This window comes from Lepus europaeus, unplaced genomic scaffold, assembly GCF_033115175.1.
Source record: "Lepus europaeus isolate LE1 unplaced genomic scaffold, mLepTim1.pri SCAFFOLD_66, whole genome shotgun sequence".
NCBI classification, from domain to species: domain Eukaryota; kingdom Metazoa; phylum Chordata; class Mammalia; order Lagomorpha; family Leporidae; genus Lepus; species Lepus europaeus.
Window position 1 is genome coordinate 490,490 of NW_026909534.1, and position 26,711 is coordinate 517,200.

Below are 26,711 nucleotides of genomic sequence, written 5' to 3' on the forward strand. Positions count from 1 at the left end.
CACAAGAACACATCACATTGATGACTTCCTCCCTGAATGAGACTATTTGACAGACTTGTGAAGAACATACAACGCTAATACCTTTTAGTCCTTCCTGGGTTTTGGTGCAATGCATGCCTCATTTAAAAAATTGTCATGGGTGCTACAAATCAGCCCAGCTTAACTGGCCCCCCTTCCAATGAAAAGTGCTAAAATTCAGTCAAATTAAATTCTGTAGGCACTATCATTAGTGCTCTCAGTGAATTCTTCACTTGTGGAGCTCATATGCCTTCTAAATTCTTTGCATCATCTATGATATCCATTACTTCTCAAGGGTGTGATGCAAGAAATAACCTCTCTTGGAACCTTGCCATGTGCCAGTAAAATTAAATTAGATGGCTATTAACTATGCTATACTGGAAAAACAGTCACCTACACACCTTGAGCCTGTGATTCTACAAACCTTGATGTCTAGTAGGACTTTGGCCATGGATATATAATAGTAAAATGTGAGAATGGCTACTAAGGCCTCCTTAATAAATGATGGACCCAAAACTTGGCATACTCCTTTTGGCAGAGGGGATGGCTTCCAATGTCTACTGTCTATGTCCAGATGCCAGGGTACTGCAGGAGGTCACTATTCTAACAATAAAAAAGAAAAACCATTTAAGTTCAGCTGGACACCATTCTGCTGACTGTTGATCTCATTACTATTAATCTGGATGCCTTCATTGATGACAATCCCCAGACCCAAAGTAGTCACAGCCATTATCTGCTAACAAAAGCTTAAACCAAGAGTTATGGATTTATACCTGTTATAACACAATTCCTCAGAACCCATCTAGTCCAAACCTTGAGAGTTGAAAGCTGTTATACTTGGCCCACCCATAAATAGGACATTAATTGTGCCAGATGGGCTCTATATCCTTGTACTGCAAGGAGGATGTCACAGATATTGATGCTCCAAACTTATCCAGCTCCCTACTTATGTGTCTGGGAAAGCAGCAAAGGATTGCCCAAATGCTTGGGCCCCTGAACCCATGTGATATCTGGAAGAAGCTTCTATCTCATGAGATCAGCCTGGTCTAGCCCCAGTCATTGCAGCCATTTTGGAGGAGAATAAACCAGAAGGAAGATCAGTCTCTCCCTTTCTCACTCTAACACTGCCTTTCAAATATATAAATAAATCTTTTAAATGTAATCATTTCAATAGATTCTTCAGTGCTCAATCATGATGACCTTTACTATCTTAAGGACATTTTCATTTCTTTTTTAAAGATTTGTTTATTTGAAAGGCTGGTGTGCTGCAGTATACAAAGCTGCCATCTGTTATACTGGCATCCCATATAGGCACCAGTTCAAATCACAGGTGTTCCACTTCTGATTTAGCTTCATGCTAATGGCCTGATAGAGTGGAAGATAGCCCAAGTACTTGGGCTCCTGCCACCCCCATAGGTGACTCAAAAGAAGCTCCTGGTTTCAACCTGGCCCTACACTGGCCATTGGAGACACCAGAGGCATGAAACAGATGATGGAAGATTTCTCTATGTCTTTCTCTTTCTCTCTCTCTCTCTCTCTCTCTCTAACTGTGACTTTCAAATAAAGAAGTAAATAACTTTTAAAATGATTTTAGAAAGGGCAAAGAAACACAGAAAGTGGGTGAAGAGAGAGAGGAAGAGAGGTCTTCCATATGTTGGTTCACTCTCTAAATGTCTGCAACAGCTGTGGCTGGACCAGGCTCTCACATCCCCTAATAAGTAGTAGATCTTGCACTTAGGTGAAAGGAACTAAAGAATTTAAGCCACTACCCCATGCTTCCCAGAGATATTAAGCAGGAAACTAGTTTGGAAGTGAAACACTGAAAACTTAGATTAGCACTGCAATATAGAATGTGGGCATCACATTCAATGACAAACAAATTCAAAAACCTGGAAGAAATCAAGACACATGCTAGGTACAAAAATTGAGCCATGAAGACATATAGAAAACCTAAACAAACAAAAAACCAAGACAGATATTGAATCAGTAACAAAAACCCTCCAAAGAAAAGCCCAAGACCAGAAAGCTTCACTGCTAAAGTCTACCAGACTTTTAAAAATAGAACTAATTCCAATTCTTCTTAAGCTATTCAAAGCAATTGAAAGAGAAGAGTATTCCCAAACTCCTTCTATTTGGCCAGCGTCACCTTATTTTCTAAACCAGAAAATGATACAATAGAGAAAGAGAATTAAAGAACATTAAATCTGATAACCACAGATCCCAAAATTCTCAACAAAATACTAGCTAATAAAATCCAACAACAGATCATAAAGATAATTTACCTGGACCAAGTGGAATGTACCTAGGGTATGCAGGGATAGTTCAATATATGCAAATCAATAAATATGATATGTGACACTAGCAAACTAAAGAATAAAAACCACATGATGATCAATAAATGAAGAGAAAGTATTTGATAAAAAGCAACCTTTCATTATAAAAACCTTAAGCAAGTTGGGAATAGAAGGAACATTCCTTATCACAATCAAGGCAATATATGACAAATCTTCAACCAACATCATATTGAATGGGAAATCGTGGAAGCATTTCCACTAAGATCTGAAACCAAAGTTGCTCTCCATCACTACTGCTGTTCAATACACTACTGACAGTTTTAGCCATGGCAATAACGCAAGAAAAAGAAATCAAAGGAAAACAAATTAGAAAGGAGAAAGCCTAATAACCTGTTTGCAGATGATATGATCCTAAATATCGGGAAACCAAAAGACTCCACCAAGAGATTATTGAAACTCACAAGAAAGTTTGGTAAAGTTGTAAAATATGAAATCAACACACAAAAATCAATAACCATTATATACACAAAAATGCCATAGCTGAAAAATAACTTATCAGATCAGTGCCATTCTCAATAACCATAAAATTTTTTATTACCTTGGAATAAATTTAGTCAAGGGTGTGAAAGATCTCTATAAGAAAAATTATAAAACATTAAAGAAAAAAAAGAAAACACAAAAAAAGGAAAAATCTTTGATGTTCATAAATTAGAAGAACTAATATCATCAAAATTCCCATTCTACCAATAGAAATTATTTTTAATTTTACTTTTACAATCATTTATTTATTTGAGAGGAAATTATAGAGAGATGGAGAGACAAAAAATGATGCCTTCTACCTGTTGGTTAATTCTCCAAATAGCTGTAATGGCTGGTGCTGGGCTGATCTGAACCCATGAGCTAGGAGCTTCCTCCTCATCTCCTATGTGGATACAGGAGCCCAAGCACTTGGGCCATCTTCCACTGCCTTCCTAGGCCATAAGCAGAGAGTTGGATCAGAGGACCAGCTGGGACCCAAACTGGCATCCATGAGATGCCAATGCCACAGAGGTTCAAACTACTATTCCACAGTGCCAGCCCCTCAAAAGCAATTCATAGATTCAATGTGATCTCAATCAAAATACCAAGAACATTTGGAAAGAAGACATTTCTCTCTGTCTCTCACTGTCTATAACTCTACCTGTCAAAATAAAAAAATAAAATAAAAAAATTTAAAAAATAAAAGAACATACAGTATTACCTGATGGTTCAGGAGCATGACAAGTAGGACCCTGTGGTGGCCTATTACTGAACAGTTGCTCAAGAAATGATCTGAGGGGTGTTTGTTGGTAGTCATTGTTTGATCATTACATATTTCACCAAGGGGGTCATTTATATGCCATGCAAATTAGAATGAAGATTGATAATAAAACTCCTGGGTGTCATAAATTTTTATCAAAATTAACAGGTCAGTTAGGAGCTCTTAATAAATAGGTGGGGGGTTGACACTGTGGTACAGCAGGTTAAAACCCTGGCCTACAGTGATGGCATCCCATATGTGCTCCAGTTCAAGTCCCAGCTGCTCCACTTCTGACTCAGCTCTCTGCTCTGGCCTGGGAAAGAAGTAGAAAGATGGCCCAAGTCCTTGGGCCCCTGCACACATGTGGGAGACCTGGAAGAATTTCCTGGCTCCTGGCTTCAGATCAGCACAGCTCTGGCCATTGCAGCCATTTGGGGAGTGGATGGCAGAGGCTGACTCTCTTTCTGTCTCTCTACCTTTCTGTAATTCTGCCATTATAATAAATAAATAAATCTTAACAACAACTATGAGACCGGACTTGGATAGGACTCAATTATCCCAATGAGAGACTTCAATGATGCAAAAGCAAAGAGGTTTATTGTTCTAGCTCAATCTAGGGTCCACTCCTCCAATCATCACAATGGTCATCTGATGAGGACCCATCCCATTTCCTTTGTGGGGTTTATATAGGGTTTTCAGAGACTTTCTATACATTATAGCACCATCAGCAAATTATCTCATGCTGTGAGAATTTAAAGAACATCTCTTAAAATTGATTAGTAAATCCAGTAGTGGGAATAGACCTAGTAAAGGTGGTTAGATGGCTTTGGGGTTGATGCTTTTTAAAATGATTGGCTAAAGTGTAGGGTCCAAGCCATGAGGGTGTATGTTCCAAACTGCAGGGTTTGGGGATGTTATCAATCACCTTAATGGCCTAAAAATACACCTGGAAAAGACATCTGGATAGCAGGTATTTCCCTGCTATCTGCTGATTGGCTGTTGCTAGGGGAGTTTATCACAAGGGGAGTTTATTTTTCTTCTTTCAGGAGATTTTGCCAAAGGGTTCAGGGTCTGGTCAGGCCTGAGTTACAAGATGGAGGCCTAGTCTAAAATAGCTACGCCTTGACCCAGGCTCAGATTCTTCACAAAAACAACAAAAAGAAACAGTGGGGGTGATAATAAGCTATTACCCAAGGAGTAGTTGGTTCTGCCCATTTGGGGAATTATTCTTGGAAAATGTTTATATATGCAGACAATGAACATTGTGCTGGGTGATTTCACAAAAAACATGATCATGTTCTTCTATACTGCAAGTCTTTTAACAGATGTCATAACCGTGCTTAACATAACACTGATGAAAATGTGAAACACATGAAGTATGCAAGGTGGAAGGTAACATATATCCATAATTGCTTAAACAATGAGGAGACTCCTCAAGTAGGCCCTATTGCAATTGAGGAAGATACTGATGGTGAAGAAAATGAAGATGCTGTAGTAGCATCTCTGCCCATTCAACACACCTCAGCCATCATCATCTTCAGCATTTGACCCAGGCAGCATGCCATCAGACAGCTATAGTTGAATACAGGGTCATCTGGGTGCACATGCCCTAGCCTACACACCAGCAAAAGTGCCTCATAGCATGGGTGTAACAAGGAATACTATCCAACCTACTCTATAGACTATTCCAGCCATTGATCCTGCACTTTTCAGTATGGTTTCCCAAGGCTATATCCACCTCAAACCTGAGGAGTTTGTGAGAGCTCAGAAATACTGCAAATATGCTAGCAGTGCCTTACAATATGAAGATGCAAACACTGCCATTCAGAATATACAGAAAGACCTCAAGTTACTGATGACTGACAGAGAATGAAGCCTTTGTACAACAGATCCATGTCTCTTTGGCATAAAGAATTAACTCCATTACTGTCTTCAGCCTATCAAGAGTACAATTTCAAGAAAGACTTCAGTTGAGTTGAATATGACAATAAAATCTGTGTGTATCAGATTCCTTTTGAAGCATTCATCAGTAGCCTCAACCAGTTTTTATTGTCCATTTAATGGCTTTGGTAATTTATGGGTACAGAGGGCAGATGTTGGCAAGATCCTAAAAACACCCTTTGAACCCTGCTCCAGCAAATGAAAACACAGAAAATATATACTGGAAATAAGCTTTATTAATTTACATACATGAAGAGAATTTTTTAAAAGGCATACTATTTGGACAAACAGATCATATTATTTTGCTGTAAAATTCTAAATCTAATGAAAGATTCCAGAATTGTCTAGATTAGAGATTATCTTTTTGTTTTCCTTAAGGCTTATAAAACAAATACAAATGTCCTAAAGTGCTAGATAAACCTGAAAAAAATTATGTTCAAAACATAGTTTTTATTCATTAGAGTTTAACATTGACAGAAAGGAAAGTCATTCAGTAAAGAGGTAGAAATGCTTTCAGACTTAATATTAATAATGTTGGTTTCCCAAATGCGTTTTCTTATCCATTAAGCTTAAGGTGAATTGGTATTTGCTGCACTAGCAGTCTGACTGCATGTCTTAGAGAATGAAAAATAGAGGCCTGTAGAGATGCCTGAAGAGTTGGTGCTTTTAAGTTAAGATTCTTCTCAGCTGCTGAGGAGTTCATTCCATTGAGTGCACAACTATGGATGATTCAGAAGATTTATAAGACTTAAGATACTCAGTTGTTAAGTTTATGAATTTTGTGGTAAATTATGGACTTACTGTGTCACTCAAATTTGCTGTGTTAAAAAAATAAATACAAAGATTATTTTTAAATAAAACTTAAAAAAAACTATAGGCTTGTATTGAACAAGATGTATCTAAACTTCATAAAATGCTGTTATTTTAATACAAAACATACATAAGCATATGTTTGAAACATAAATAATTGATTATAAAAGCTTGTGTTTCTACTCAAATACACTTGTGAAAAGAAATTACAATTTGGCTGGCACCGTGGCTTAACAGGCTAATCCTCCGCCTTGTGGCGCTGGCACACCAAGTTCTAGTCCCGGTTGGGGTGCCGGATTCTATCCCGGTTGCCCCTCTTCCAGGCTAGCTCTCTGCTATGGCCCGGAAGGCAGTGGAGGATGGCCCAAGTCCTTGGGCCCTGCACCCGCATGGGAGACCAGGAGAAGCACCTGGCTCCTGGCTTTGGATCACCACGATGCGCCGGCCGCAGCGGCCATTGGAGGGTGAACCAACGGCAAAAAGGAAGACCTTTCTCTCTGTCTCTCTCTCTCACTATCCACTCTGCCTGTCAAAAAAAAAAAGAAAAAGAAAAAAGAAATTACAATTTATCCACAAAATAATCTAGAATTTCCTAAAGTATCTAACTTAAATAATGAAGTAAAACATCCTAAAACATCTTTTCTTTGTGTGAATTTAATTACAGTACCTTACATTAGTATTCTCCAGCCCAAAGGTTATTAAATGTTTTGAAAGGGAGATAAACTCCATGAGGTTGGTAGATTTTCTGTTCTCAATTCTTCATGTACTTCGGGCTGGTGATGTGATGCAAAGGCTAATCCTCTGCCTGTGGTGCTGGCATCCTTTATGGGTGCCAGTTCTAGTCCCAGTTGCCCCTCTTCCAGTCCAGTTCTCTGCTATGGCCTGGAAAAGCAGTGGAAGATGGCCCAAGTGCTTGGGCCCCTGCACCCACATGGGAGACCAGGAAGAAGCAGCTGGCTCCTGGCTTTAGATCTGTGCAGCTCTGGCCATTGCAGCCACCTGGGGAGTGAACCAATGGAAGGAAGACCTTTCTCTCTGTCTCTCCCTCTCTCTGTCTGTAATTCTACCTCTCAAATAAATAAACAAAATCTTAAAAATATATTCTTTATATATTCATATTAATTACAACCTCTTATTTTAGAAAAATGAGGGTTAATGGTTTATGACTTCTACTAGTCTGTGATTGTTACAAAGTAAAACTTCTAGTCAAGGTATGATTTTGTAAATTCCTTATCAGCAATCAAATTATTATAACAAAAATTATGGTACTAAGTTAATAGTCTTTAAATACAAATTAGGAGAATATTTAGCAACTTAAAAACACCTCACTATCAAAATTATTCAGATGCAGACAAGATAAGCCTCCTTGTGGGGTAACCACATGCTGAATATCTTTTTTTATTTATATGTCTCACCGTCACAGGCTGAACAGCAACAGAACACAGTATGAGAATGATGAGCACTCCTCTAATTCTAGAGACATATGTGCCCTGTCAGGACTTCATTGGCCTAACTCATCAAAAGACTCAGGAATAAATGTTTCTGTTTTCAAGAGAATTGTGGGGCTGGCACCATGGTGCAGTAAGTTAATCTTTCACCTGTGGCACTGGCATCCCATATGGGCACTGGTTCTAGTCCCAGCTACTCCTCTTTCACTACAGCTCTCTGCTATGGCCTGGGAAAGAAGTAAAATATGGCCCAAGTGCTTGGGCCCCTGCACCCATGGGCAACTGGGAAGAGGCACCTGGCTCCTGGCTTTGGATCAAGCAGCTCCAGCTGTTGTGGCCATTTGGGGAGTGAACCAATGGATGGAAGACCTTTCTCTCTGTCTCTACCTCTCACTGTCTGTAACTCTGCCTCTCAAAGAAATAAATAAAATCTTTCAAAAAGTCTGTTAAAGTGAATTACAACCACCATTGTATGTTTTCTTTCACAACTTCAAGTGGACATAGCTCATAAAATAAAATAATTCATAGGTTGATGCCATGGCTCACTTGGCTAATCCTCTGCCTGTGGCACCAGCACCCCAGGTTCTAGTCCCAGTTGGGGTGCTGGGTACTAGTCCTGTTTGTTCCTCTTCCAGTCCAGCTCTCTGCTGGGCCCAGGAGGGCAGTGGAGGATGGCCCAAGTGCTTGGGTCTCTGCACCTGCATGGGATACCTGGAGGAAGTACTCTGCTCCGGGCTTCAGATCAGCAGAGCACTGGCCATAGCAGCCATTAGGGGAGTGAACCAATGGAAGGAAGACCTTTCTCTCTGTCTCTCTCACTGTCTATAACTCTACCTGTCAAACATAAATAAACAAACAAATAAATAAATCATAGTTTCATAAATACTAAAGCTTAGACAATTGGTACCAATGAATAGCTTCTTTCATAATCTCTCTTTATAAATAATTAATAAACCAATTATTTTCTTCCTACTCTGCAAAGCCAGTCAACACAATTGATTTCAAATTTAGAATTTTCTTTTTTTTTTTTTTTGACAGTCAGAGTGGATAGTGAGAGAGAGAGACAGAGAGAAAGGTCTTCCTTTTTTTTGCCGTTGGTTCACCCTCCAATGGCCGCTGCGGCCAGTGCATCTTGCTGATCTGAAGCCAGGAGCCAGGTACTTCTGGTCTCCCATGTGGGTGCAAGGCCCAAGGACTTGGGCCATCCTCCACTGCCTTCCCGGGCCATAGCAGAGAGCTGGCCTGGAAGAGGGGCAACCGGGACAGAATCCGGCGCCCCAACCGGGACTAGAACCTGGTGTGCCGGCGCCGCAAGGCAGAGCATTAGCCTGTTAAGCCACGGTGCAGGCCCAAATTTAGAATTTTCAAATCACCCAGAAATGCACAATGTTAATGCTTTTGCAGCTTTATAAGAGCATAAAATAATAACAATTTTTAATTCTTGCACTTTTTAACAGCAGGCAATGTTCAGCCTGAAGCCAGGATCCCAGAACTCCATGCAGGCCTGGGTGAGTTCAGTTAATTATGAGGACACACAGTATTCAGTGACACCTGTCTTTATAAAGACACATCTCAATACAAAATAAAACTCCCTACTCAGGACTTTTGAGATCCAAGAGAAAACTCAAATATTTTGCAGATGAGTGCAAAGCAGAAATCTGGAGACTTCTGTGAGCCAACAAGTTCCCTGCCTACCTGAGAATCAGCTTGTCACCAGGGAGATCAAGGGAAGAGGACCAAGCAAAGCCACTTGGAACCCGTGCCCAGAGTCTTATCTCTTGATAAGAGCATAAAGGCAGCCAAGTCATTGGGCACTGGCAGTTTTGGACCACCTTAATCCTGAAGTGGGTACACAAACTAGTCCAACTCAATTTGGGCTGAGTTATCAGACTGGAAATCTGGACAAAGATTGTCACCCATTAAGGAATCTGGACACAGGAATGGCCAAAAAAGAACCATCAGGAGATGCGCACAATAGGAGTCAGAGTACTAAGTGGGTAATAAATGCACAGATCCTAGACCAAGGCAACAGGCAATGCCAACCTTCTCTTTTGTTGCAAAGTTTTCTTATTTTATCTTAAAGGCCTTGAGAAACAGATCTGTAGACATCTCATGTGTAAGACAAACATGGATCATTCATAATTGGCCTATAAATATTAGCATTCTTACCCTGATCAATAAGCCTCAGGAACTAGCTCAGGGAGGGGCAATTAAAGGGAATCACTTCAGTTTCATTTCTAGGGAAGTATACATCCTCCATGAACTGCTTCTTACAAAATATTTCTCCAATTTTCCAGGAGAAATACATCAACTCTGAAGAGGCTACTTTTTTTTTTTTTCCATAGAGTCCAACACCTGTCTTGGGAATCACCTGTGATACCAGGTAGATGGATAAGAAAGCCAATTGGAATCATCAACTAGAAGACAAGATACTTTACCCAAATCACTATATTTCACTCTACAGAAAAACACAAACTGAATCACAAAGAACTCCAGTCAATCAATCCCCTGGTTTAATCAAAGGGCATATTTGCATTACTCCAGATATGCAGGCCTCTCTTTCTGTTGTACCTTCATGTGGACTATCTGCATAGGGATACAGAGTGAGGGGGAGGCTGCAGCAGTAAAAATGGTCAATGTTTCAATTATAAAACTGATTTTTAATTATCTCAAATTCAGTCATAAAAATTCTGCTCTAAGCAAGACACATAAAGCCAAGCTCATCCCTTTCTCAACAAAAATTTAATGCTAACTGCATATTTAGGAGTGTACTATTGCATTTAATTCCAGTACTTCTCTACATCTTATTTTTTAAGATTTTATTTATTTGAGAGGATGAATTATAGACAGTGAGAGGAAGAGACAGAGATAAAGGTCTTCCATCTGCTGGGTCACTCCCCAAATGGCTATAACAGATGGAGCTGCACTGATCTGAAGCCAGGAGCCAGGAGTTTCTTCTCTGTCCCCTCCTTGGGTGCAGGGGCCTAAGCACTTGAGCCATCTACTACTGTTTTCCCAGGTCATAGTCATAGCTGAGAGCTGGATCAGAAGAGAAGCAGCTGGGACTAGAACCGGTGCCCATATAGGATGCCAGTGCCACAGGCAGAGGAATAAACTACAAAGCCACAGTACCAGCCCCTCTACATCTTATAAGCATATCTTATCTGTAAGAAGAAAACTGAAAAGTGAGTCAAGTATATCACAAATTATGTTAGAAATTATCTTTAATTAAAAAAAAAAAAAAGGAAAACCCTATAATAGAAATCCTCACAAATGACCTGTGCCCTATTACTTTATCCTTTGGAATACTTTTCAAGATTTCTTCTGGCCTTCTTACCTTCCCTTGTTCCTCATACCCTTTCAATATCACTGCCCTCTCTGTTCCTGCAGCTCTCTCCCTTTGGAAGCAGTCTTGTAAACTGTCAATCATTATTTCAAAATTTTTTGTAGGAAGGGCCTGAATGGCCTTCTAATGTCCCTTAAATATATATTTCCATAAAATAGATGATAGAGGGGCTGGTACTGTGTCCCAGCAGGGAAGCTGCTGCCTGCACTGCCGCCAACCTATGTGGGCGCTGCTTTGAGTCTCAGCTGCTCCATTTCTGATCCAGCTCTCTTCTAAGGTCTGGGGAAGCAGTAGAAGATGGCCCAAGTCTTGGGCCCCTACACCCATGTGGGATAACTGCAAGAGGCTCTCAGCTCTTGGCTTCAATTCAGGGTAGTTCCAGCCATTGCAGCCATCTGGGAGTAAACCAGAAGATGGAAGGCCTTTCTCTCTCTCTCTCTCTCTCTCTCTCTCTCTCTCTCTCTCTCTCTGCCTCTGCTTCTCTAACTCTGCCTTTCAAATAAAAATAATAATAATAAAAACAGACAGTAGAGCATACTGGGAAAGCCATTGCCTGTGATGCTGGTATTCCATATTGTGCATGAATTTATGTCCCAACTGTCTACTACTGATCCAGCTCCTTCATGTGCCTAGGAAAGCTACAAAAGATGGTGCTTGTGCTCCTAATCCCACATGGGAAATTTGGAAGATACTGGCTCCTGACTTTAATCCAGTCCAACTGCAGCTGTTGTGGCCAATAGGGGTGTGAACCAGTGGATAAATGATTTACGTCTCTCTCTCTCTTTGTAACTCTGCCTTTCAAATAAATAAATATTTTTAATTTTTTAAAAAATTTAACAAATGGCCCTATATATTCTGACTCATCTTGACATGTAACAAGAGCCAAGAATGTTGCTGCTGACTTTATGTAGTGCCTCCTCAATCTGTTCTATAAGAAAAAAATATGTATTTCTTTTGCTATCCGAGCACTCGAATCTAAAAGAAACAATACTACCCAGTACAGCTCTGTTTAAGGCTGCTCCTACACTGAAGAAAAGTAAAGGAGCAAGGGGCCCAAACCCTGTGTGGCAGGGTGACAGTCCCCTCCTCACTCTGCATCTGAGTTTCTGGTTAGAGATGGAGACAAAGGCAACTCCAGATACTGCAGCAGTACACAAACAGCCTCAATCACAGACACTCCTTGTGTTGTGCAACAGAAGGAGAGCACAGAGCACTATGTAAGAGAGGAATACATTGAACGAAAAGGAAAGTATGTGAATGGACATAGCTAAGAATTTCCCCACTCTGCTGATCATGATCTCAAGGATGTCCAGGCCAGAATTCCATTTCACTTTGGAAAGCCCACTCCATAAAGTTTTCTCCACCTAGGTGTATTCTTCTGTGAGGAATCTGTCTTCCTGTGAAGGATGGTACCACCACAGACTGAGAACCAGTCAAAAAGCAGAGTGATGGCTTTAATTCTCAGAGGTGAATGGACAACCACATCTATGAATTCTGCCTTGAAAAATAAGCTTCCTTCTGCTCTATGAATCTGATATAGGTTTGGGCTAAAATGAGAAACACAGAGACCAGCTGGTCTGTTAGGTGAGAAGAAAGGAAGCTTGATTTCCAGTAGTTACTTTGTAGCATGTTAGTTTTGAGAGGATTTCATTTTCCACTTCTATTTGAAGAAATGGAAAGGTAGAATCTGTGCCAGCCTAACACATGGCAGCTTTAGCCATTGATGACATCACAGCTTGCTACCCAAAAGTGGCAGCCAAAATGAACTCAACAAATGAGAACCAAAATAAAACAGGAGTCTAACATAATACCAACATTTGTTCAGCAGATATTACCAAGATCCTGACACACAGCATAAAGGGTGGGGCTGGCTTTGTGGCACAGTGGATTAAGCCACCACCAAATGAAATACTGGGATCCAATATGTGTGTCCACCCTTTAAAAAAGATTTATTTGAAAGTCAGAGTTTTGGGGGCAGGTGATGTGGCACAGCTGGTTGAGACACTGGCCTGCATCCCATATGGTCACTGGTTTGGATCTTGGCTGTTCCACTTCCAATCCAGCTGCCTGCTAATGTGCTTGGGAAAGTGGCACAGTATGGCCCAAGTCCTTGGTCCCCTATATCTATGTGGGAGATCCAGAAGAAGCTACTGGCTCCTGGCTTCAAATCAGCTCAGATCTGGCCACTGTGGCCATTTGGGGAGTGAACCAGCAGACTTAAGACCTCTCTATCTGTCTCTATCTCTATCAATAACTCTGTCAAATAAATAAAATAAATCTTTTAAAAATGTCAGAATTATGGAGAGGAAGGAGAGTCAGATGGGATGGCATTGTGGACTAGCAGGTAAAGCTGCTGTCTGCAGTGCTGGCATCTGCTATAGGCACCAGTTCATGTCCTGGCTGCTCCACTTCTGATCCAGTTCTCTGCTAGTAGCCCTGGAAAAGTAGAAGATGGTCCAATACCTGGGTCCTTGACACCCAAGTGGGAGACCTGGATGAAGCTCTTGGTGCCTGGCTTGGGCCTGGCCCAGTCTTGGCCATTGCAGCCATCTAGGGAGTACACCAGCAGATGGAAAATCTGTTTCTCATTCTCTCCCTTTCTCTATCTCTGCCTTGCAAATAAATAAATAAATGCTAAAAAAAGAGAGAGATCTTCCATCTGAGATGGCTGCAATGGCCAGGGCTGAACCACACAGAAACCAGGAGCCAGGCATTTCATCTGGGTCTCACACATGGGTTATAATGGCCCAAACAGTTGAGTCATCCGCTGCTGCTTTTCTCAGGCCATCAGCAGGGAGCTAGGTTAGAGGTGGAGCAACTGGGACATGAACTGCTGCTCATCTGGGAAGCTGGCATTGCAGATGGTGGCTTTCCCCATTGTGCCACAATGCCAGCCCCATGAGTGCCAGTTTGAGTCACAGCTGTTCCACTTCTGATCCAGCTCCCTGCTAACACAACTGGGGAAGCAGAAACAGATGGCACAAGTACTTGGGTCCTTGCACCAACATGGGACACTGAGTTGGACTTCCAGGCTGGGCCAGGATTATTCATTGCAGGCTCTTGAGTGAACCAGCAGATGCAAGATCCTCATCCTTCTGTCTCTGCCTCTTTCTCTGTAACTCTGCTTTAAAATAAAAATTTTTAAATCTTAATAAAATAAAGAGAAAGGGTGAGAGAGTAGCCACAGTAAAGTAACAGAGCAAAGCTACGGTTGTGCTGTCCCTCAGCAGCCTTCTGCCTTAAGTGGGAAGTCTCTGGCTTACAGACACTGACATAAGACACATTCAAAACACATTTCAAAACAAGAGATGAGAGGTTTACAAGGCATATTGATTTTATGATGACTTTTATCCATTAGGTACACTGGGTTTAGGTATATGCCTTTTGTGCAGCCAAGTTAACCCAGGGTCTAATTCAAAGAGATATACTGAGGAAGATGTGCTGACAGGGGAGACAATGTCCTATTGCTCTTATAGCATCATAAAGGGAAGGAAAAGGGCTACTCATGTCCATGGTTATAAGGAGGACAGAAGCACAAACATTTCAGAAGGGGGGAGCAAATTTCAAATATACTTATTTTAAGAAAATAAAAGGAAGTAAATTTCAGAATATAACGTGGGGTAGAAACACACCATCAGTTCATCAATTCTCACAGGAATCCAGGAAAACTGCCCTGTCTACCCATAAACCAAATGTTTCAAAACACATTTTCTGATTAAATTCAGAAGATTACAGGAATCAGCACTCTGGGTGTTCAAATGCCAAATTAAGTTTTAGTTTCCACTATGGGCAGATGTAGCCCAATCACTCAGAACATGAGAAAAACTTTTCGATAAGAAACATGAAATATTCAGTCACACAGAATAACTGTGCTTAGTGCTCAAAGTGAACCCCAGGATAAGCACCCAGAAAACCTGTTAGGTCTTGGGGCCAGCTCCATGGTGTAGCATGTAAAAATTTATTTATTTATTTAAAAGGCAGAGTTACAGAGAGGCAGGGCACAAAGAGAAGTCTTCCATGCACTGATTCACTCTGAAAATGGCTGCAATGGCCAGAACTGGATCTATCTGAAGCCAGGAGCCAGAAGCTTCTGTTAGGTCTCCCATGCAGTGCAGAACTCAAGAACTTGGGCCATCTTCCACTGCTTTCCCAGGAGACAGCAGGAAGCTGGATCTCAAACCAGCACCCATATGGGATGCCAGCACTGCAGGTGGTGGCCTCACCTGCCATGCCACAGTGCCAGCCCTCAAAATAAACCTATTTTAAAAAGCATTTTAAATGAGGGATGGGAGAGAGTTTGTTTATCCAAAGCAAGGATAACATAACATAACATAACTACTGCACAGAAGAAGCTCCTGGCTCCTGGCTTTGGATCAGCACAGATCTGACCACTGTAGCCAATTGGGGAGTGAACCAGCAAATGAAGACTTATCTCTCTATGCCTCTCCTCCTCTCTGTGTTTAACTCTGATTTTCAAGTAAAATAAATAAATCTTTAAAAAAAAGTAAGATAACTACTAGTACTCATTAACTTAAAAAATATAGAAATGTAATGAAACTCAAAATATAACCAAAATCATCATCTACTACAAATTATAATTTTTTTTTTTTGACAGGCAGAGTGGACAGTGGGAGAGAGAGACAGAGAGAACCGTCTTCCTTTTGCCATTGGTTCACCCTCCAATGGCCGCCGCGGCCGGTGCGCTGCGCTGATCCAAAGGCAGGAGCCAGGTGCTTCTCCTGGTCTCCCATGCGGTGCAGAGCCCAAGCACTTGGGCCATCCTCCACTGCACTCCCTGGCCACAGCAGAGAGCTGGCCTGGAAGAGGGGCAACCAGGACAGAATCCAGTGCCCTGACCAGGACTAGAACCCAGTGTGCTAGCGCTGCAAGGCAGAGGATTAGCCTGTTGAGCCATGGTGCCGGCCCAGAAATTATAATCTTTGAGAGTCATATTAGACAAAATTTAACCCCTCCCCCCCTTTGAATAATGCACATGGGACTGGTGTAGTAGGTTAAGCCAACCCTGGCAGTGCCAGCACCCCACATGGGCACTGGTTAAGACCTGGCTACTTCATTTCCAATATAGCTCCCTAATTCACCTGGGAAAGCAAAGGATGATGGTCCAAGTGTTTGGGCCCCTGAAATCAAGTGTGAGAACCAGAAGAAGCTCCTAGCTTCTCATTTTAGCCTGGCCCAGCCCAAGTCATTGTGGCCATTTGAGGAGTGAACCAACGGATGGAAGACCTCTCTCTGTCTCTCCATCTCTCTGTAAATCTGCTGTTCAAGTAAATAAAATGAATAATAAAAAAAAAAAAAAACCTATACAATGTTGTATTTTGGTTATTCCCCCATACAAAGAAAGCTCAGATGAACTGTAGATGAATCCTCCTGGCTTGATGCAATTCAGAAGAAGGATTGCTTTCTGCCACCCTGTGCTAGACATCAATGAGAGTTATTAATGGGAAGATGAAAGGACACATCAGACTGCTTCCTCACATGGCACCTTTTCTTAAATACATCACTGCTACATTATCAGATTATGTCTCTCATATGAAACATGTCTCTCCTAAAAATTTTAAAGAACTTGCCAGAAACTTATAGCAGAGCAGGGAATGATGTGCCAAGAACAGTGAGTTAGCCTGAGTAGTTTAGGAATCCTGTTCTTGGATGTTTTCAAGTTCATATTAATGTACACACAACATAGTTGCTGATAGAGTGTCTTACAGTTGTTTCCTGGGTGTGAAGCAACTGTTTTCAGCAGAAATATAACTGCTTGCCCACTTACAAGCACTGAGATAGGGAGTACATGGGAAAAAAGGTCAAAAACATACTGGGTTTGAGAGGAAGAATGCTGTTACCCTAGCAACCTCTATCCAGGATTCCCTTTCTATTTTTACTTCCTAGGTAACCTTACTATGCTAAATGAGTTTCACAGATTAGTAATCTGGTGACAACAGGACTCTAACAGAATCTGTGAATCACTCAGTTAATCAAGTGAAAACGTCGTTATACTGAAAGTTAGTCTATAGCAATAGTTTTCAGGGCCACATTGCTCTTTTTTTAAAAGATGTTTTATTTATTTATTTGAGAGGTAGAATTACAGATAGTGAGATGGATAGACAAAGAGAAAGGTCTTCCTTCTGCTGGTTCACTCCCTAGTTGGCCAAAATGGCCAGAAGAACTGCACTGATCAAAAGCCAGGAGCCAGGAGCTTCTTCTGGGTCTCCAACATGGGTGCAGAGGCCCAGGCACTTAGGCCATCTTCTACTGCCTTCCCAGGCCATAGCATAGAGCTGTATCAGAGGAGCAGCTGGGACTCAAACAGGTGCCCATATGGGATGCTGGCACCACAGGCAGAGGATTAACATACTGAGCCACAGTGCCAGCCCAAAGCCACATCTTTTACCGTACTGTGTGGGCATCTCTGTGGGGGGAGAGGGGCACATTTTCCCTTTTCTTCCTTACCCCTCTTCACATTAACACCTTGAACAAAGGCTTCCACAGACCAGTCATTTTGAAAATCTACCACTAATATCCTCCCATGTTGAAAATGTCATGAGGTTAAACACAGAACCCAGAATAAGAAAAGTAACTTGAAGCTGGTGTTGTGTCTGAGCGGGTAAAACCATATGGGTGCTGGTTCAAGATCTGGCTGCTCCACTTCTGATCCAGCTCTCTGCTATGGCCTGGGAAAGCAGTGGAAGATGGCCCAAATGCTTGGTCCCCTGTACCTGTGTGGGAGACCTGGAAGAAGGTCCTGGCTTCTGGCTTCAGATCCATGTAGTTCTGGCCATTGTGACCATCTGGGGAGTGAACCAGCAGATGGGAGATCTCTCTCTTTCTCTCTATCTTTGCCTCTCTGTAACTCTGCCTTTTAAATAAATAAATATATATATATATTTTTTAAAGTAACCGGCCGGCACTGTGTCTCGCTTGGTTAATCCTCTGCCTGCAGCGCTGGCATCCCATATGTGCACCGGTTCTGTCCCAGTTGCTCCTCTTCCAGTCCAGCTCTCTGCTGTGGCCCAAGTGCTTGGGCCCCTGCACCCACGTGGGAGACCAGGAGGAAGCACCTGGCTCCTGGCTTCGGATCAGCACAGTGTGCCAACCATAGTGGACATTTGGGGGGTTAACCAATGGAAGGAAGACCTTCCTTTCTAATTCTGCCTGTCAAATTAAAAAAAAAAAAAAAAAAGCAACTGGCCCTCTTAATTAAAACCATATAGACTGTAAGATAATCAGCTTGGTGGAGCATTGAGTGACTGTAAAGAACTAGACAAGAAAAATTGATACTTTTCTGTATTTATGTTTTCGTAGCTCTCCACTATGAAAATCCAGATTGAAGTAGCTCATTATTAACTCACACGGTAGACTTGCATTAATTTCAGTTCACTTCTCACTTTGCAAAGGGATTGGCAGCAGGTAATAAAAGTTGACATCCCTAATAACATAAGAATGGTTGAAGACAGAAATCGAAAAGCAGGAAAATAAATCAGCCTCAAGCTCCAGATTGAAAAAGAGTCTGTTAATTATACACGGAAGAGAGATCAATCCACAAAGCTACTGCACAAGCTTCACGTGCTGCTGGGAAAGTCAGCCAAACACCCAGAGCCCCAGCTGTCAAGTGTGTCCACGGGATCCAGCATGGGGTCCATGAGAGCCAGATCCTACTCTGATCTTCCATCTCCACCTCTCCGGAGCCTCGGGCTCCAGCTGAGGGCCACCAAGCCCCGCCCAGCTGGAACTACCAGGGGATATAGCCCAAGGCCCAGCCACAAGGCATTCTCTGACACACCCAAAGTGAGAACTGGGCTTATTTAAATGGGAATTCTTCCTTTGCCTGCTCTCAACTGCCCTGCTTGTGCTGTTCCTCGTCCAGTGTACTTTAAGGAGAATTTGAGCGAGGCAGCCTGTGGGACCGGCCGAGAATTGGGAGACTGGGAAGTGGCTGTGGGAGACACAACACCTGGGCCCCAGCCTTGACTCTGCCGGAGAAGCTCCCAGGATCACTGAGAAGCAAGTGATCGAGGTCTGGGAGCCGCCACCCGCCATCGCACCCACCGCTCTCCCACACACGCATAGATGCCCCCTCCTGGCCCCCATACTTGCCGTGGAAAATCTCGGGAGCAGGTCCCCTTTCTTCAGGACACACGGGGAGCAGAGCGGAGAGGGGGGGACAGAAGTCACTGGAACTTGGGACCCACGGTGGCAGATGCAGAGGCACAGAAGCGGCGGGCGGCAGGTCTGGGGCTGCGCTCCCGAACCGCCTGCAACTGCACTTGCAGAGCAAGACACCCCAGTGAATGCGGGAGAAGGAGCAGCGCGGCCCCTCAGGGCCCTCTCTGATCAGTAAATGAACTTCCGTTCCCAACTCCGAGCCACTTGGAAAGGCACGCGCATGCGCACGTTCTTCCGCATGCACACGCACAGGCGTTCAGAGAGGAAAACGGTAGAGCACCGGGTGACTCTGGGAAATGGAGTCCAGGCCAGGGCATTCCTGGATAGACTTACTGGCCCTCTCCTAGGACTGCAGTGTGGGGTGGGTGGAGACAGGCTGGGAACCAGAGGGCGTTTGCTATTGTTTACATCCCGCCTTCCCTTCCTTCCCACCCCAGACCTCAAGGGTCAGCTGCTGTTCTTCCTTTCTTGAACAAAATCTTAAGAAGTGACAGCCACTGCTGCTGAGTCCCAAATCCCAGTTCCCTCACACACGCTGTTTCCCTCAGAAAAATCCTACTGGCTGCTTTATTCCTGGACAGCTTCTCTCAGGTAATGAATTGTAAGACCCCTTAAGCAGGTGTCCCACAATCCGGACCCCCAGAAACACAGACTCCACCCCAATCGCTGCAAGAACAAGAGGAAGTTTATTGCATTTGCAAATGGGCCATCTCACAGCACAACAGCACCCTCGGGCGCAGTGCAAAAGAGAGGCCCCATCATTAAGGCTTAAAACCACAACATTACCATATTTCTACAGTGTTACAAAAAATTACAAAGTAAAGGGATTTTCCAGGGTAAAAAGGAACAGAGTACAGGGGGTTTCCAAAAGGGAACAAGTTACATGCTGTACGTGCCTTGTGGTATTGTAACAGGACATAGGTTGGGTACAATTTTTTGTTAACTTCTGCCTTTATAGTTCCTAAAACGGTTACAAAAACGATTACATACTGCAAGTTCAGCTAAAGTTCAGCTACCTTATGAAAGCATTTTTATTTCTTTGCAAAAATTATTGCAAGCCCAGCCAATTTGCACAGAAGCAGAACAATATGCAGTTAGCTCAAGCAACTCCATTTCAAACCTAACCTGCCTAATTCTTTCAGAATGACAAGGATTTCAATGTAACTCTTAGCACAGGTGTACACAGCATAGTTTAACATCTAGATTTGAGAATACAATTTTTATTTGTGTCTTTTATTTGTGGTTCTTTTCAAAGCATTTTACACCACCCTCTAATTCACCAAGTACAAAAAACAAACAAAGAAAAAAAAAAGAGAACTGGATACAGGACTAACATTTCCAAGTATCTTCTAGGGGCCAGATTAACGGAGTAAATGCCTTACTTTGTATCAATTATACCTCATTTAATTCTGGAGACAGCATTCTCAATTTACAAAGAGAAAGCTGAGGTGGAAAGAGATTAGAATTGAATTTGCCCATGGAAGTATGGTAAAAAAAAAAAAAAAAAGTCTAGGTTAAAGGCCAACCAAAGTGAAATATTGGTTTAAGAAATCTTTTGGGACCAGCACGGTGGCATAGTGGGCTAAGCTGCCTCCTTCAGCACCGACATTCTATATGGGAGCTGGTTCAAGTCTCTGCTGCTCCACGTCCAATCCAGCTTTCTGCTCTAGCCTGGGAAAACAGTAGAAGATGGCCCAAATGCCTGGGACCCTGCATCCACATCAGAGACCCAGAATTTCCTGGCTCCTGGCTTTGGATCAGCTTAACTATGGCTATTGCAGCCATTTGGGGAGTGAACAAGTGGATGGAAGACTTCTCTCTCTCTCTGCCTCTGCCTCTCTGTAACTCTGTCTTTCAAATAAAAAAAAATCTTCTATAAAAAAAGAAATATTTCTTTTATCTTGTGACTCAGTTTCTAAAACCCCAGATTTCTCATCTCTAAAATAAAAAGTGAGGAAGAGGAAGAGTATCTACAATCCTAATCTTCACTGTAGAGAAACACATAGGATTATCTAAAAACTTATCTAAAAAAGAAAGGAGGTTCAAAGTTGCTATTGCTGTATGGTTATTTTTCTCATGTTTAATATCAAGATAGCATATAAACATTATGCATTCTTAGGTGTATGTGTGGTGCTTGATTTTTAAGATTTTAAGTAGAAATGTAAATGGAAGCAGGATGACATGGAGTTCTGTTTGTGATTATTTCTGTTGCTTATAATTCATGGGATTAGAATTGCTGGAATAGGAATGCTTAAATATATCCATTCATTTCACACTAATGTTTATTATGTCAGGCAATATGCTTTGTGTAGACTGCTTTTTCTTGCCAGATTGAAAGTTCATGAGGGCAAGAAACATGTTTGCTTTGACATTAAAACTCAGCATCTTGATAGAGTCATTCTTTTAGTTGAATGAATAAATGAGGCTATAAAAATTAAACAAATACAATTTCTGATCCCAATAACTACCTAGTTGAAGAGACAATGCAATAGATATCTATTTGATAACAGACAATTAGATGAATGTATAATTTGTTGCTCAGAGACAACTTTGATAATAAAAAAGACATGTTAATGATGACACAGGGCTGAAATATATAAGCAGAAACCATCCAGGGCCAAGCAGGTTAAATGTTCACCCTAGCTTTGTAAGGCTTTCCATTCACTATTTAGTAAGCATTTACTGAGCATTCTTTTGTGTGGTGTGTTGAAAGAACTACCAGCCACATGATTTTCCTAGATATTGGAATAAGAGATCCTGAGCAATCAGAAAAGGTTGGGATGAACTAAGAGGCTTTTGACACAAAGGTAAGAAAAACAAAAAGCAGAGAGTTCAATTAAAAAGTATATCAATGGTTATTTAGTAGGATCTGAACCAAGGTATGGTGGTAGTAGGAATGAAGAAGAGGCAACAGATTACAGGGAGATCCAAAAGGCAGGAACAACAGAATTTCAATGATAGAAGAAGGCAGGAGGGAACTCATGTGTAAATCTTCATTTGGATTTTATTATCTAATGGACAAGGAGTTCTCAGTACATTCATGTTCATCAGTAATAAAAGGAAACCTCCAACTGACTTATAAACTTTCTCATGGGTAGCTACTATCTATAAGCCTTATGTTGATCATCAAGCCAAATATTTTTGACTGCTACAATCTACAATGGTCCTCATTATGATGCAGTTACTTAGAAACTAGAAGACATAATCCGTGTCTATAAGAAAGATCTAAATAAAAAAGTAAAATTCAGGGGCTGGCACTGTGGCACAGCAAGTTAACACCCAGGCCTGAAGTGCCGGCATCCCATATGGGCTCCTGTTCAAAATCCGGCTGCTCCACTTTCAATCCAGCTCTCTGCTATGGCCTGGGAAAGCAGTAGAGGATACTTGGTCCCCTGCACACACATGGGAGACCTGGAGGAAGCTCCTGGCTGCTGGCTTCGAATCAGCACACCTCTGGCCATTGTGGCCAATTGGAGAGTGAAAAATCAGATAGAAGAGCTCTCTCTCTCTCTCTCTCTCTCTCTCTGCCTCCCCTCTCTCTGTGTAACTCTGATTTTCAAATAAATAAATGAATGAATGAATGAATATTTTTTAAAAAGAGTAGTAATGGCCAATATTTATAAAAAAGTTAAGTTAAAAAAACCCACAAAATCATATAATTCAAAGCTAAATTTGGAATATTCACCAACCTTAGGTAACTAAAGCACAATTAAGCAGGAAAGAAGTAAAAAAAAAAAATTCCCTAGAAAGGGGCCGGCACTATGACATAGTGGGTAAAGCTGCCACCTGCAGTGCCAGCATCCCATATGGGCATCAGTTCAAGTCCTGGCTGCTCCACTTCTGATCCAGCTCTCTGCTATGGCCTGGGAAAGCAGTAGAAGATGGCCCAAGGCCTTGGGCCCCTGAACCCATGTGGGAGACCTGCAAGAGGCTCCTGACTCCTGGCTTCAGATTGACACAGCTCTGGCCACTGCAGACAATTGGGAATGAACCAACGGATGGAGGACCTTTCCCTCTCTTTCTTCCTCTCCTTCTCTCTCTGTGTAACTATTTCAAATCAATAAATAAATCTTTAAAAAAATAATTTCCTGGAATAGCCAAAATGCACATTATAAAGTCCAAGTAAGGTGTCTAGCCACTGGCTCACCATCCTGACTCATAAAAACTCACTCTGTCCTGGCTACTCTGATATGAGTGGATGGACACAAGGCAGAAAAGAAAGCAATAGGTTTGAGCAGTGAATAAATGGAAAGGGCTCCAACAACAATGCTGCAGAGCTCTGTGGCTCCTAACTGAATGTGATATGCAGGCAGGCATCTCCTTAATTTCTGCCATGCTCTCAGTTTTCATAGGACCATAGAACTGAGCACGACAATCAGAGCTTTCAAGTCCAACATCCACAATTCACTTAGTGATAGTGGAGCACTGTAGCCTTGCTTTATGAGTACAACTAAACCTCCACACTTTATATGTCATCCTGTTTGGATCCACTGGAACTGGAGAGCACATGGGGTCAGAGGGAGTATAGGAGCATGGTGTGTGAGGGTCTCATGGTGGTGGTAGCTGTGCAGAGGGAGGGGTGGAGGAGGAGGAGAAGAGCAAGAGCCCCTAGCACTGTGGGAATGAGGAGCCAAGGATGAATGGAGATGGGGTGACTTGTCTGTATTATGCCTGGTACTCCTCTGGGTATAATTGGTGCAACACAAATAATGTAAATATCATGATTACCATAAAGACAATTTCAGTCCTGGTGGATGGATGACAAGGACATAGATAATTAAAAACAATGTGACAAAAGTTGTAGGTGCACAATACAATCACCTGCATCATTTGTGGATGCCATGCCCATCAGGCAGGAACCACCAGGTTAAGGTCAGATCTCAGGGCTGGCATTGTGGTGTAGAGGGTAAAGCAACTCCCAACAGTGCCAGAATCCCATATGGGCACTGGTTCAATTCCCAGCTGCTCCACTTCTGATCCAGCTCTCTGCTGTGGACTGGGAAAGCAGATGGCACAAGCCCTTGGGCCCCTGCACCCTCATGGGAAGACCTGGAGGAATCTCCTGGCTCCTGGGTTCTAAGCAGTGCAGCTCTGGCTATTGCAGCCACCAACTGTGAAGTGAACCAGTGTATGGAAGACCTCTTCTCTCTCTGCATCTCCTTCTATCTCTGTGTAACTGACTTTCAAATAAATAAATAAATCTTTTTTTAAAAAAAAAAAGAGTCAGATCTCAGAGGTAGCAGAGCCCAGAAATGACAACATTGTATGAAATGAAAATAGGCAGATGGTAGGTAGAAGCTTGGTAACTAAAGCTGGGATCAGCACATGGATCTTGACTGGCAGGCTGTCAAACCAATCATTAACCTGGACTAGGCTGGGATCTCCCAACTTCTATCCTAGTGCCCATGTCTGCAGAGAGGCATAACCAAGAAAGAGAAAATCATCTCTGGTTTTGGCTGAGGGGACTGTGGGAGCTCCCCACATTTGAAGCCAGAATCTTCTTTTTAACCCTGAGACTCCCTCTTTCATAGGAAGGCTCTTTTCTGGCCTTGTCTTCTTAGCATAAACCTCTCAAGCCACCAGACCTCCCATAGACTCACATCACAGGGCACATGTGAATGTGAATGGCTGAATGAACAGAATCTTGAGGTATCATGTAAATGGAAGACTCATGAATCTATTCTCACCTTATGGGTGTACATGAAGGGGAGAAAACTGAGGCAGAGGACTTTGATCATGCTCAACCATAGAGTCCTCCTTACAAAGCAGAAAAAAAATTTTTAAAAATTAAAAAAAAAAATCCTGTTCACACTTCAGAAGTGCCCAGCCACCCACCTCCTGAGTACATGCTCTAACAATGACAAATCCCCTAAGACCAGAGTTGGGCAGGCACTGTCTTGACTGTGTAGAAAACATTTGGGGAGGAAAAGACCTGCCCCTCTAGAGCCCATTGGTCAAAGGACCCAGCAGAAGACTCAGAGGCTTGCCACATCACACATCTGCCCACAGAGAAGGATGGTCACAGATGTGCTGTGAGCTGTGGCCTCGTGGTACTGGCTGCCGTTGTTGACACATCAGGGATGACTGGTGGCAGTGGTTTGAGCTAATCCTGCCTCTGCCTGGCCAGCGCTGCAGTATGCATGGAGCGAGTCTGCTCCTGGAGTACCTGATGAGGCCAAGGCATGTGTGTAGACCTACAGTCAGAGGAAGTGTGAAGCACTGGCCTCAAGGTTGGAAAGTTGCCAAAGCAACAATATTTTCAGAAGGTGATGTGGCAGGGGTAGCCCTGCAAGGCAGCATGGCCTCCTGACTACATGTCCTTCCCCTTATGCTCCTCTGAACTTAGATGAGCCTGAGTTGAATGCAACAACCTGGGTGGGTGATGCTGAGAGACCACCAGATGAGATTCTGGTTAATGTATGCAGGTTGTGTGTCATAATGACCACCAAATGTGCAATGTTGGGTGCTGTCCCATGTGTTCACTCACATGCCTGATTCTGAATTGGTGGTAGTAATGATGTTGGAACTTGTGAATAAAGGGCCTAATGTGGCTAATATTCTGCTTGTCTTTCCTACAAATGGCCCAACAAGTGATATTTGCTTAAAACAAATATAGGCATGCACATAGCTTGAGACTTGACTGAGAGTTCTTGCAAAATGTAAGTACTCCTTGCTGACTTGAAAGATGCTAAATGTGTGGCTCCATATTGGGGATTTGGAGTTCTGTCATTAGAGCTGGATTTTGCCTTTGGTGGTGCACATCATTTTCTCTACTAGGTCTCTGACAACTCCTATGGCATCTACCCTTGCTAGATATTTCCTCAGGTCCCAGCTGAAAGGCAGCAAAACATGAATCCTATTATCGAAAGATTGACATCTGTGGTCTCTTTGTGTGAGACCCTCAGCTGTCGGGATGGAAGAGCAACAGCATCTCTCCACAAGAAACACTGGAGACAGGCCTGATGAGCCTGTCTGTTTATTAGCAATCAGGCTCAGAATTTATAGGGTAAGAGGGGTAGAAAAAACCTTGGGTGGCAACAGCAAGTCTATAGAGCAGAAGGGGCAACATGCCAAAAGGCATCTAACTAATTGACTTATAGGTCACGTAGGACACATAGGCCCCTGGGCTCCTTTGTGCAACCAGCCCACATCTGGGAGTTGCTTATCAGCTCTCTGTTTATGAATCACAAAAGTATAGCCACAAGGCTTTCAACAGGAAGAGGGGATGGAGGAAATGGGTCTGGAGCTCCTGCCACCTGCCAGCAGCCAGGCTGTGGGGTCCCTCCTGGGATAGCGCACCATGCCCTCTCAACCTCCCACATGGGCAAGGCAGGCAGTCCCATGGGATCACCCACAGAAATCTATCCAAACTGGAAAAGATTGTGATTGACTAAATT

General features: G+C 42.6%; 1 protein-coding gene across 1 annotated transcript in view; it reads right to left on the reverse strand.

Moving 5' to 3' along the window:
* The window catches only part of LOC133755629 (zinc finger protein 84-like), a 62,747-nt gene that overhangs the window by 34,359 nt on the left and 1,677 nt on the right, over positions 1-26,711 (reverse strand). Inside the window, exon 2 of the mRNA XM_062185698.1 lies at positions 19,242-19,545. Coding sequence (XP_062041682.1) covers positions 19,242-19,545 — 304 coding nt within the window. The remainder of the gene's footprint in view (positions 1-19,241; positions 19,546-26,711) is intronic.